The 13227-nt window shown below is 39.2% G+C and overlaps 2 protein-coding genes across 2 annotated transcripts; both read right to left on the bottom strand.

The window, feature by feature from the left end:
* Positions 1 to 8: 8 nt before the first annotated feature.
* On the bottom strand, positions 9 to 3934 carry mrpl35 (mitochondrial ribosomal protein L35). Its single transcript, XM_044375410.1, has 4 exons — positions 3828 to 3934; positions 3475 to 3640; positions 682 to 826; positions 9 to 284 (listed from the first exon to the last, which is right to left on the bottom strand). The coding sequence occupies exons 1-4, from the start codon at positions 3856 to 3858 to the stop codon at positions 96 to 98; spliced, it is 531 nt and encodes a 176-aa protein (XP_044231345.1). The 5' UTR covers positions 3859 to 3934; the 3' UTR covers positions 9 to 95.
* A 2748-nt stretch (positions 3935 to 6682) lies between these two features.
* On the bottom strand, positions 6683 to 12887 carry si:dkey-21a6.5 (proprotein convertase subtilisin/kexin type 5). The gene is made up of 9 exons (XM_044373904.1): positions 12675 to 12887; positions 11024 to 11197; positions 10666 to 10804; positions 10469 to 10557; positions 10004 to 10067; positions 8833 to 8921; positions 8616 to 8728; positions 8349 to 8505; positions 6683 to 7482 (listed from the first exon to the last, which is right to left on the bottom strand). Exons 1-9 carry the CDS (start codon positions 12721 to 12723, stop codon positions 7325 to 7327), a joined length of 1032 nt encoding a protein of 343 aa, XP_044229839.1. The 5' UTR covers positions 12724 to 12887; the 3' UTR covers positions 6683 to 7324.
* Between the last annotated feature and the right edge of the window lie 340 nt (positions 12888 to 13227).

The raw sequence follows: 13227 nt of genomic DNA on the forward strand, positions 1-13227 counted from the left end.
AGCAGAAATCCTTTTAAACAGGACTTTATTATGTATATTACATCATTACATTATATTCAACCAGAAAACAAGATGCCATCGCACAAATCGTCACATTACACTTTAAGGTTGACCCGGTCATGGTACTTCAGGTATGGATCATTTGCATACCAGTTCCTCCTTTTCCAAAAAGATGTTGTCATTTTATCCAAAAGTCTGCTCTGTGTTTTGTTACAGAAGACATGCTCCCTCAGGCGCTTTCGTCTGGCAGGTTTCTTCTTCCACAGTTTCTTCTTGTATCCAGCCTGTTAAAAAGGGGGGGAAAAAAAGGATGTTTTAAGTTAGACTAGCAACACTGTAATTTTAAGGTGTTAAAGGATAGAAAGATAGAAGAGAGATGGAAGATATCTACTTGATTCGACTAATTTGGACGACTGAAGCTTCATATTAGCTTCAGATAAACGTTTAAATGCATTTTTCCACAGAATGAGGATTTTGGCCTCCATCACTTACACTGTATGTGCATTATGAGAGGATCTTCTGATGGTCAGTATAAACAGAAGGAATAATTATAGCAAGAAAAACCTGTTTCAATGTTAATTTGGGCACCTGTTGTTTTAAGACAGATGTGAAAAATTGTGAACCCGCCCTTTGAGAAAACAACCCATTGATTTTTGCCAGTCAACAGAGAAATATTTGTACCTTGCGTCTGATCCAAAGGCCACAGTGCAGCCTCATGAACCTTTCTGTCACAGATTTCACGCTCTTCCTCTTTCCCTTCTTCAGACTGTAGTACGTCAGACTTCTGCTGGGCTGCAGAGTCAGAGACGGAGCAAGAGCTGACACGCTGCAAAAACACAAAGAGGCAGAGTCAGAAAAGGCACAACTCTTATTTAAAGAATGTTTAATTGAAAGTGTCACTTAGTGTCATTTTCTCACTTTCCTCTGGTTGTATGTAGCCTGTATATAGTTTTGGTTTTATTTTGCCAGGTTATGACATATCTGTTTCTGAGAGGCCAAGATGTAATTTCTGGTGCTCAGAGCAATTAATTGTGGCAACATATTTTCCCAGAAACAATGTTCAGGTTACTCAGGAGGATCCACAGACTTTGCTGCAAACAGTTTTCATTGGAACTACTTTCTTCTGAGAAAATGGTACCTGATAAAAACAGTTTACAGCGAGGCGTGTTGATTATCCAGAATAACAAGCGACACTGACTCTTAAATTATGTTGCTGTTGAACTTTTCAAAATGTCTATTGTTCAATGCTGCGAGCAGCACAAACAAAATTCCTTTCACGTTTGTGTTTACTGGTGTGGCAGTAGACATCTCAACCTGATCAAATAAAAGTAAAACTATCTTTAATTTGGGTTAATCGACACTTAAATGAATTTCAATCACAAAAGCAACACGGTTTATAATATATGTAAAATAATTTGTTCCTAGAGTTCAATAAAATGATTAACTGTAATCCTGAGCTTTATTCTAGCAGCAATCCTAAACCTACATTACTGGATCCTGAACCCAGAGGTCTGCCAGAAGCACTTGGCAGGGGTACAAAAGGTCACCAGGTTAAATTATTAGCTAGTGATCTCTCCTGTTGTTTCCCATCTACAGACAACTGTTTGTACAAAAAAATCTTCCCATTTGGTTTCTAAAGGTCACATCTCATCAAAACGGCCCATGGTAGAATCCTCATCTGATGTTCATCAAATGTTAAATAGTTTTAAAGAACAAGTATTGATTGAGTGGACATGCTAATTATCATTTTATAATCCTACAACATTCCGGGCTGCCAAAATTTGCCTCCCTGATAGCTTTCTTGTTATTTTCTATCCCCTTAAAGAGCTGAGCTGGTATTAAGAGAGAAATCCTCTGTTCAACAAGCATCTCATCCCCAGTGTTTCCTAATCTTGCCCCCTTCTCTCCCTTTTTTAAAAAATCATTTTAAGTTATGTTCTTACTAGGGCCACAACTGATGATTATTTTCATTATTTATAAATCTACAGTCAATTTTTAAAATGAATCTATTTGTTCTGTCTATAAAATATCAGAAAATAGTAAAAAATGCCTGTCACTAACCCAAAGATATTCAATTTACTATTGTACAAGACTAAGATCACCTTAAAAAAACTGAGAAGCTGGAACCATTTTTGTGCCATTTTCACATAAAATGCCTCTAATGAACAATTAATTGACAAATTTGCTGCTGATTAATTTCCTGTCAGTCAGCTAATCATTTCAGCTGTAGTCCTGACAGAATCACTTAAGTTCCAACTCCATCCTTTTTTTCTTTCCCTAACACTAATGCTTCTCAACCCTTATTACAAGTGATAAAACTCTGCTCTGATTCTTTTTGCCAGGTGGATCACAATCTAATTAATTATTCATGACATTCCAGCATAATTTTAGAGCTTCAAGTGTTTATCTGATGTGAAGTTTTAATCTGCCATGAAAATTGTGGTTGTCCTCTTGCAGCCATTTACCCTCAAACTGGACGACAACGCTGTAGTTAGCTTCTGATTAGCAGCTTCTGATGCAGGGTTAAAGGAAGAAAAAATGGAGAATCACCTGCTAAATATGATTATTTATGTTTTCCTTAAAGGTGCAGTGTGCAGAATTTAGTGGCATCTAGGGGGACGGACTTGGCAGAAATGGAATATAATATTTATAAGTATGTTTTAATTAGTGTACAATCACCTGCAAATAGAAATTATGTTTTCATTATATTAAAATGAGCCCTTTATATCTACAGAGGGAGCAGGTCTTCTTCCACGGACCCAGCCATGTTGCATCGCCATGTTTCTACAATAGCCCAGAACGGACAAACCAAACTCTGGCTCTAGAGACGGCCTTTCACATTTTTCATGAGTTTCATGGCCAACTTATGTTCTCCTATACTTGGAAGGGGAGCGGGAATTCAGGTGGTTGACTAAATCCAACACACTGGTCCTTTTACCCCCATAAAGGTGCAGTGTGCTGGATTTAGTGGCATCTGGCAGTGAGGCTGCAGATTGCAACCTACTGAATACCCCCGCCCATCAACCCGTCCCTTTCAAGCGTGTAGGAGAACCTACGGTGGCTGCAAATCACATGGGAAACATGAAAGGTCCTCTCTAGAGCCAGTGTTTGCTTTGTCAGTTCTGGACTACTGTAGAAACATGGTGGACTCCGTGGAAGAGGACCTGTTCCCTATGTAGATATAAAGGGCTCATTCTAACCTAATAAAAACACAAGGATTCTTACTTTCAGGTGAGTATACACTAATGAAAACATATTCTGCCAACAGACCCCCCTAAATCTTGCACACTAGTCCTTGGTCCTGAATCGGAAGCATACTTCAGCGTCGGTTTTTCTGATATTTAACTGCTTAACACCTTTGTACTATGTGCTTGTATGGGGACCAGCTTACTATCAGGTGGATATAATATCATATTATAATATCATATTGACTTGACAGAAGTGTGAAGTGCCCCCCCGCCCCCCGGTCTGTACCGTTGCAGGATGCTAAACCGGGGTGTCTGACACACTGCAGCACGCAGAGGAGCGCGGACAGCGGCTGCAGCAGAGCTGTAGAAAGGCTGAGGCTGGATGAGGCTGGAGAACTGACACATCTTTGGTGTCCTGGCGCATATTGAGACAGACAGCGGCCTCAGCAGCCCTGTAAGACACAAGGGCAACATGAAAACATGACAACACAGAAAGAGAAAATCACACCTAGTGAAGCCTCACGTGCTGCTAACAAGAAAATAAATAAGAATATATGATATGTCGACTATTCAGTATATTACGACGTGGATAATGAAATGGAAATGGAAAAGTATGAATGTCAAATTGTAGATACAGACCGGACACCGTCCTCGCCAGAGCCGCCGCCATGTTTTTTCCTCAATGTCGGTGTGACTACAGGGTCCTGGTTGGGACAAATCTCATGTTTTGCGGCGTCAAACGTAAGTGCTGCACAGTGCATTACCGCCGCCTAGCTACTGTTAAGGGACTGGTTACAATGTGTCAGGTCTGTCCTACAACAGTCAGGTGTCCATATACACACTAAAAGATATTTTCCTCGCTGTAATCGTTCCTCCTGTTCATACTGACTGTTAAAAGACCCCCTTAAAATGTGCTTTCAATGTAAGTGATGGGGACAAAATCTAGTGTGTCCACAAAAATGTATTTAAAAGTTGACCTGAACCTTATATGAGGCTTTAGCAGTCTGAGTTAGTCATATCAAGTGGATATCTGCCACATTTACAGTCTTTTTAGCATCAAATTCCCTCTTTGTGTTTCCTCAGACAGTGATTCCCTGTTGAACTGCGGTGGAAGCTATGGGTGGAAGTACAGTAAGAAAAAGAGGAACTTTGGCTCTAAAAATACTGTAATGTTGAAAGAAATCTACTTGATTTGACTAATTTGGAGCTTCATATTAGCTTCAGATAAACTTTTAAATACATTTTTTGCAAAGAAGGGGCACTGTGGATTTTGTCCCCCATCACTTACATTGTAAGTGCATTATGGGATCTTCTAATGATCAGTATGAACAGGAGGGATGATTACAGCAATAAAAATCTATTTCAGTGTTCATTTGTGCTCCTGACTATTGTTTTAAGTATGTATCCCTAAAATATCTACCAATTTTACTGATTGTTTATCGCAAATAAAAGTTATTGTCACTGCTACTACTAAAGCGGGCCTACAATCTACATGACTATTTTAATATCACTTTATACATGTTGGCTACTCAACCACATTTCTGCGGGAGATACTGTACTTTTTGGCTAGTTGCCATCTAAATTTTCATACAAAATAAGAATATGATGCATTTGTATAGGCCTTGGTTAAACAATCCCACAGCATATAAAACAGCTCAAATCAGCTCTGCCATACAGCTACAATATTTAAATGTTTTTTGTAATGTATAACTTTTTGTAAGAAGTAATGATAACTTCTTACAAAATTCATGAATAATAATAATCCACCTATAAAATATATGCAGCAATATGACATTTTGAAACTGGCCATTATGGATAATCAGTAGCATACCGTTACTTTTTAGACTTTAAGTAGGCCTATATGTTGCTACAAATACTTAATATACTTTAACTTATGTAAAAATTAAAATGCAGGGCTTTTACTTCTAATGGAGTATTAGTATTTTTACTGAAGTATCTAAGTAACTTTTCTACCACTGCAATGTGGTAATGAAATAAAAAATAAATATATTGACACAGACAATCCTAAAATCATTTCAGAGGCACATTTCAGCCATCGGAAATTCTGTTACGTACTCCAGTGTCTACTTTCTGTTTCTGTGCATGATGTGACTTTCAAGCTCACATTCTTGTGTGCAACTTTCAGCCGTATCTGTGTCTCTCTACTCCATGGTCATCAAACTCTGTAAGCGTGTTTAACTGATCCTGAGATCTGCCATTTGTCACAGTCTCCCGCTGGATGTTTGCATATAATGTGGAAAGAATTGTTCAGCACTGTGTGACCTAACTGCAGCCTTGTTAGACTGACTCTCTCTTTTCTTTAGTCTTGTAAACCTCACTGCTTACAATGAACAGACCTACACGTGCCCGATATTTTCACTTGTCATAGCAGGAAATGCACAGGTGCAACTAATAACATTAGTAAAGCAGCCATGCACTATATCAAGGCTTTTGATCTGGGACACTGTAATGCAATTATAATTACTATTGTTAATTACACCTGTGCTTATCCTGCTGTGTCATATCAAAAGGTCTACTGTAAAAAAAAGGTCTGCAATGTGCAGTAAACCTCTTTATTTTTTATTTTTTTGACAATAACAGTCAGATGTCACAGCTTCATCACAGCCTCCTACAAGCAGGGGACTTAATTATCAGACTAGTTTTAAAAATATGTCTCACAATAATTTATATCTTATACCAAAGTGACACAAAACATGACAGAAAACAGTAAAAAATACAGAAAGCAATACTCCTCACCAATATTCATTCCTGGTTATTGCTTTCAATGAATCATTGTAAACAGATCATTCATACAAAATAATTTGGTGAAGATTTAACATTTTTATTCCATGTTAGTGGAATTTGCCTAACAGTATAATTAATACTGTTGGATGTAACCTGCTACACTGTAAGAGCTTGTTAAATTGTTACTTCTCCTTGTGCCAGAACCAATATTAATACTATATAAATACCTGATCAATTGCATTAAAAGTAGGTAGACAGTGAGGCACAAGACTGACAATATCAGGTCCACTTACAAAAACACACAAAAGCTGTGTTGGGACAAACAGTGTACAGACAACATGCTGTTTTCATGGCACATTTGTGTCCTTCAAATGAAAAGAACAATGTTGTTTTAAATTATCATACAGCTTTCACTGCATTATGACAAAAATCTTCAGCAGCGAGGAGAGAAGTGATCCGTAAAGCTTCTTAAGAGGTCAAAGATGTCGAGCTGTGTGGAACATTACAGCACAGCCTGGACTTAAAATATAGGCAGTGATTTATTACTTGTGGCCAGAGAAGCTGTTATTACCATTACACTAATATGGGCACACAGTCTATACATAGTGCTTCTACTTAAATAAAACCACACGTCAAGGTCTGGCCCACAAATTTGAAATGCCTATTAATTTGAGGCAGTTGAGAGAAAACTATTGAATTGATTATTGAGTCTGTAAGAGGCTACAAGTTAAATGAGTTAGAAATCAGGCTCAAGTCACTCATTATCATTTATTTTCCTTTAAAACATACAAATATAATCTTAAAAAAAGCAGGTGAAAAACATTAAGCCAAGGTATCAATCAAACTACAGACAACACATTGTATTGTAATCAAATGCATTAAAAAAAACCACCAGGCACGACCCACAGTTGACGAGGAAGTACACGAGTTAATGGAGGCACCCATAGGTCTGCTAACACATGAGTGCAATGTAAATCAATTACCTCGGTAAAAAAAGTGCTTTTCACAAGAGAGAGAGTTTCCCACCGAGCTGAGGCACGCATCTCGCTTTCAGTGCTCCAGCATACCTCTCATAATCCAGTAACCTAGTTTAGAAGAGGAAAGTTTATCTCTGAGTAGAACGACTGTAAAAGTGTCAAACTACAAGAATTCACAAAAGAGCCAACTTCTGTCTCTTAATATTATGTTCAAATGTGTCACATGGAAAAGCTGGTGGATTGTCAAAGTACTCTCAAGGCACCATTTACCAAAAATATGGCGGTCCAGGATTTTACCATCAGTCTTCCTCTATCAGTTCTTTTGTCTTCAGTTGAGACGCATGTGGAAAAAAAAGACTTTAGTTGGTTTTGTCCATCTGAGCACTTAGGAAAGCTTGGCTGAGGTCCTTTTGTTCACCAGCCAGCATATACAGGTTCTGCATCGCAGGGTATCCCGTAGTATCGACCTTGAGGTCGTTCTTTGCGTAATAACGGAGCTCGAGCCATAGTCAGCTCTCCGTCAGCGTCCCTCCGTTGACGTAGTACCATTAAAATGATGAAGAGTAAGGCCACTGCAAAAGAGAGAGGATCTGTTGTAGGGCTTATTAGAGACTGACAAAGAGTGCACTGATACACAAGGATGACTCTTATTTTGTTTCATTATGTCCTGTTTGTGCATCATGTGGACTCTGTGCAAAAGCAGAACAATAATCTATAATAAAACATTTCCAGTGTGCAAAAAGAATAGCGTGACTCTTTGCATGAGACCAAATGACCAAAAGGTTCATTGGGGGGAGGACACGTCCCTCAGAAGAATCTAAACTTCAATTATGGACATAAATTTGTAGTTAAAATATGAAACGTGCAGTCAGAAATCTATCATATTGTCAAGAGGAAAAAACAAATCCCTGCTCAGTAGACCTGTTTATTTATAATAATCATATTCATAAAGACATTTGGATAAGCAAGGTTAATTTGCATTTACATAGTTTCAATGCACCAATTCTAAGTCAAGAGTGGAAAGTTCCACTTCATACAAGCTCTGTTTCATTGAACTGTAGAAAATAGGCATGCCTAATGTTATCCAAAAGGAGCTATGAACCGTTACTGTGTCAAATACTAGTTATTAATACTTACTTTAAAGAAATTGTTTTGCGTATAATCAGATTATAGAAATGTGGGACATTGCAACTTGAAGCTGGTTAAATTTAAAGGCAATCAGTTGGAAAAGCATAAGTGTCTTTAACATGGTGTTAAGTAAAGGCAAGATGCATTTCTATAGAAGCTCTGAAACATCTGAAAATCATACTGGATAGTTACCGTACCGTACCGTAACTGTGACACGGTTAAAAGATCTATGAGTGAAAAACATGATTGTATTTGAATTCATCTCTGTTAAAAAAAACATATATGGAATTGTTTCAGCATTGCTACTTACCCCCTCCTCCGATGACTAACAGAGCAATAGTGACAGGGGCCAGTTCACAAGTGTCCCCTGATTTGCGGAAGAAAGTCTCCATGCAGTAGCTTGGAGCCAAGCTGCCCGCTGGACAGAAAGCATCGTTGGGACACTGAATGGGGTTCACATCTGGACTCTGAAAACAGAATATACTCTTTCACCAAACGTATTACCTATTTTTCCAACACGAACTGGTTCATTTTCACAATCTCGTGTCACATAGTGTCCGGAGGGTTCAGTACTCACAGGGCAGTAGTGATTCTCTGGGCAGACGTCACAGCTTTCCTGGCCCCAGTGGATCTGGAAATAGCCACTGCCGCAGATCTGACACAAAGTCTCATGGGGAGCCTTGTGCATGCCTGTCCAAAACCAGATATCACCTGGATGGTGCTTCCTCTTTTTCTAATATGAGCTGCAGCATTCATTAACATTACCGGTTAGAGGCCTGTAGCTTTAAGTTTACCTGGCCGACATGGTGAGCAGGTTTTAGCAGCAGCCTTTAGAGCTTCTGTTCCTCCAGGACACGTCTGACACTGGGTACAACCAGAGGAGCTGTCAGAGAAAAAGACACTTGTTTTTGACTGTAAATGGACAAACTACAATGAATTTTATGGCTGGTTTACACTGCTAACAGACATACAGTACATGAGAAATAGTTAGGAGCAGGTCTGCCTGTTGTCAAATATAATTGTCAGTTGTTTCAGATTGGTGCAGTTTAAGTGGTTTGGAGACTTAGTCAATGTAAAGGTCAAATATGATGACCCAGGTCCATGTACAATGCATTTTCAATCAGTGACCACAAGCTTTGGAGCTGTGGCCAGAAGGACATTGTTGCTTGTCGTGGCAGCAACCCAAGAACTTGCTGACGGATGCCAGCCGTGCAGGAGACAGGCTTTTTGGGGCTTGGCAAAATCATATGACTCTTCCCCTCACTTGAAGAGGTACTGGCATACCAGAAGCAGTCTCTGTGGCCAGAGTACCTGCAGTTTTTGTTGGCACAGAGAAAGAACTCAGCTGTGGGAGGTCATGGAGAAGAGTTTTTCTTGGTTTCTAAGAGGTTATGAGACTTTTTTTTGGTGAAGAGCTTCCAACCCTCACCTACAAGTCTGAGCTTTGACTGACATCACAGATACAAGATGCTTAAATCTGTTTTTTTTACAGCGTGTATGAGCTCAGATATGAGGGAGGAGCTCAGGTTAACTGCTGCTCCTTCACTCCTTCCTTCTTCACTCCCTCAGTTTGACCGAAGATGACACACCATCTTACATTTCCAATTCCAGTTCGACTGCATAAGCAGCATTAATATCCGCCAAGACATGATCATACATGCTGCTTAAATTTTCATGCCAACTGCTGATTAATTGAAGCGGTAACTGTGCAACTGGTTGAGTGTGCATGCGTGTGTGTGTGTGTGTGTGTGTGTGTGTGTGTGTGTGTGTGTGTGTGTGCGTGTGTGGGTGCATCTATGCTGGCAAAGCAGAACCATGGGATGGAAACATGTGATGTTCGATCTGGTTGAGTGATTTTCCAAACAGAGATAGTTATGAAAGTTCCTCACTGATTTCTGAATCCTAGTTACAAACAACAAAAGAAACAACAGAAATAGATGTCAAAACCCAGTGAGTGTAAGTTACTTGCAAAAGCTTCCTTGTGTACATGGTGCACATGAAGTGGAACTCTGCTCTGATGAAAAGAAACCTGCAAGACAGACAGAAAGACAGACAGAGAATAACTCAATAACTGTGAGTCCTGTTTTCTCTCAAGTTTTGAAAATGTATTCAGGTCATTCAATGATTATTAATAGCGATACATCTACGTAGGTAGCTCATAAGCTCATTAGCAAGCTTAACTTCCTTTTATTGGAGAATGTATTTAGTAGATAATTGATTTGAACAGTTATCAGAGGTCAGTTAGGCTGCCAGGGGATATTTTATAACATACAGCACTGTACAGCAACACACTAACACTGGAAGGAATTTTAAATATATAGGTCTCATTTCTGACTACAAGCAAACTGTTGTTTCAGTCTAAATTAAATTCACAAGTTATTGAGTTACAACACTACTACTAATTTTTGTCTGCGGCTTAAATAAACGCACCTGGTGAACAACTTGTGCAACTTTCTCCACCAGTGTTATTACTGAAGGATCCAGGAGGGCAGGGGTGACATAATGGACTTCCAGTGAAACTGTACAGTAATGGTAGATATACAAGAAATAGACCGGTGAACTACATTAGCATAGAAGAAATGTTTTGCATTTTTAAAAAAGTATGTTGGCAATACCTCCATCCTTACTTTGTGTAGAAGCCGCGGTCGCAGGGCAGACACTGCTGCTGTCCAGCCATTGACTGATAGAAGCCTTTGTTGCACGGTAGGCAGGCTCCAGGAAATAGACAGAGCCCGGGGTCAGGACAACACACACACAGCAGGGTGTCTGGGGAAAGGCAGAGGATCTGAGCTTAGACTGTATTATCTGTTCTTACATTTTTAACCACTGTAGTAAGACATCTTTTCAGACAGGATCTAGTATGTGAGACAGAGTTACTGTAAGATCCTAAAAAATTAAAATGTCTCTGTGATCAACCATCACACACACACACACACACACACAAAAAGAGTGGTTTCATGTCAGATGACACCATCACTGACTCACTGTTGTCGTACTGGGATCCTGGTGCACAGGGCTCACAAGTAGAAGTGTTGAATGCAAAGCAGCCGGGGGTCGTGCTGCTGAGAATCACGGGAGTTACAGTCAGACCGGTCACATTCTCAATGAGAGTGGTGTTCACTACAGCGGGCGTAAGTGTGGTCTGGCTCACCACCATGCCTGGAAGAGAATGATATAAAACACGACTGTTTCATTTGCTCAAAATGCTTAATGCAAGTGAATTATTGATTTGACCGGTAGGTGACCTCTTGAAAAATTCATGCAATCTCTCTGCGGTCTTTGGACTGTGTTGTCTGATGCCAAATGTTTAACACAACAGTGGAAGCACAAAAGACAAATACTGGGCCCCCTCTCCACATCTTAGCCCCCAATCATTGCTTCACTATCAATACAATATCAGTCCAAAATCACGTGCCTTTGATTTTTCTATCTCTTGTTCACTCGATCTTTCTGAAATGTTGCGTTTGAGTTGTTTTTGCTCATAATTTCACACACTGTACCGCTTAGACAGGGGAATGAATGCGTGAAATACATATCACCAAAATAGATCTTCCTCTGTTATGGTCTTCAGACAAGAATCTAGACTTGTAAACACAACTAAAGTATGAAAAACAAAACTAAAAGCTTTGCAGATGCATGAGGGCCCTCTGCGGTTGCCTGGTTGGTCTATGTCACATGCTGGCCCTGCATGTATTATTTTATATAAAAGAGAGCTTCTTTATTAAGCTATAACGGTGTCACTGTGATATCTTAAATCACTCTTCAAAAATCTAAGATATAACATTCAACATCACCACTGAGAGAATGGGGGCAACAGGTAAGAGCACATCTGTAAAACAGAGCCCATATTGTGCTAGTAATCACATTAGCCATGTGCTTAAGTGCTTTCTTGAATAGGAGCCATCTTCCTCATGAAATGCAATTATTCAGAAAGGAGGTCATGTGATTGCTCTAGTTCAGTCTCAGCAGGGTTGGCAACATCCCTATTTCAAACTTTTAGACATAAGCCTCTGTTAAACTGGCGGAAAGAACTGCTGTAATCCTGAAGTTTGGAGGGTTATGATATAAATGTCTGCAAAATGATCCCAATAAAAAGAGATTAAAGTGGCGCCACAGCAAGATGCAATGATGTAAAATAAGATTAATGCTATTATCAATTATGACAGAAACACAGTAAGTCATTTTTATAGTGATTTTCCAGATTAAAGTTTGTTATGAAGTTTTGGGCACAGACATGAAAAATACAGTTGTTGTGAAATGTGTGCTGAGAAATCTGCTTTTCAATAGTAATGATCTTAACTACAAGGAAAACAACTTGTGTACTTGAAATTTATAAAGCATTCCTAACATACAAATCTCCAAATGTAGTCTTTGTTCATGCATCTTTTTTTTTATTGCACTCAAAATGTTCTCACAATGTGCAAAAGCAGCCTCCAGTCCACAAGTAAAAATCTATTAATAAGCTTATAGTTCTTGCTTAAGGTTACTCCAGTTGGGACTGTGATCCTCAGCGATGACTTATTCCATGTTATGTATTATAATAGCTCCATAATAAACAGGGATAATGTATATTTATAACATTTTGTAAGAATATTGCTTTTTCCCACCCATAATAATACAAGATTATAGACCTTACCTAGGAAGCAAGCGGCGGCTATCGCAGGCAGAACTCCCCGACAGTCCATCCTCCAGATATTATTGACAACTACCACCAAACAATGCTGAGCTACAGCATCTCGTCCCTGTCAAAGTGGTCGAGCTGCCTTTGTTTTTACAAAGGACGTCAATGAAGCTCGATCGCTGTGGGATCAGTCCTCTCATCAGTGTCATATGACAAAATACACATCATGTGATTTTGCTTTAGAGGGGAAAAACTGAGCAAAATGGGCTGAATTAAGGCAGACCTCTTGTCGTTGCACGGGACAGCCAGTAGGGGCGCTACTGCTTCTTGTTTGGATACTGTAAAGTATTTTCTAGAGGGATGAATACTGTACATAAATAGTTCTGTTTTTTTTTATATGAGTATTTCCAAACAGACGACACTGGTCCGACCTCATGATATTCTGAGTAATGATGAGTGATTGTTTGTACAGTAACTCTTTACTGGAGTTACAGAAATAACAATAACACTGTTTAAGGGAAGTGAAATTAACTCATGAGTCATAAGTTGAAGGCCGATCCTTGTTCAT

Source organism: Thunnus albacares, chromosome 15, assembly GCF_914725855.1.
Source record: "Thunnus albacares chromosome 15, fThuAlb1.1, whole genome shotgun sequence".
Classification (NCBI taxonomy): domain Eukaryota; kingdom Metazoa; phylum Chordata; class Actinopteri; order Scombriformes; family Scombridae; genus Thunnus; species Thunnus albacares.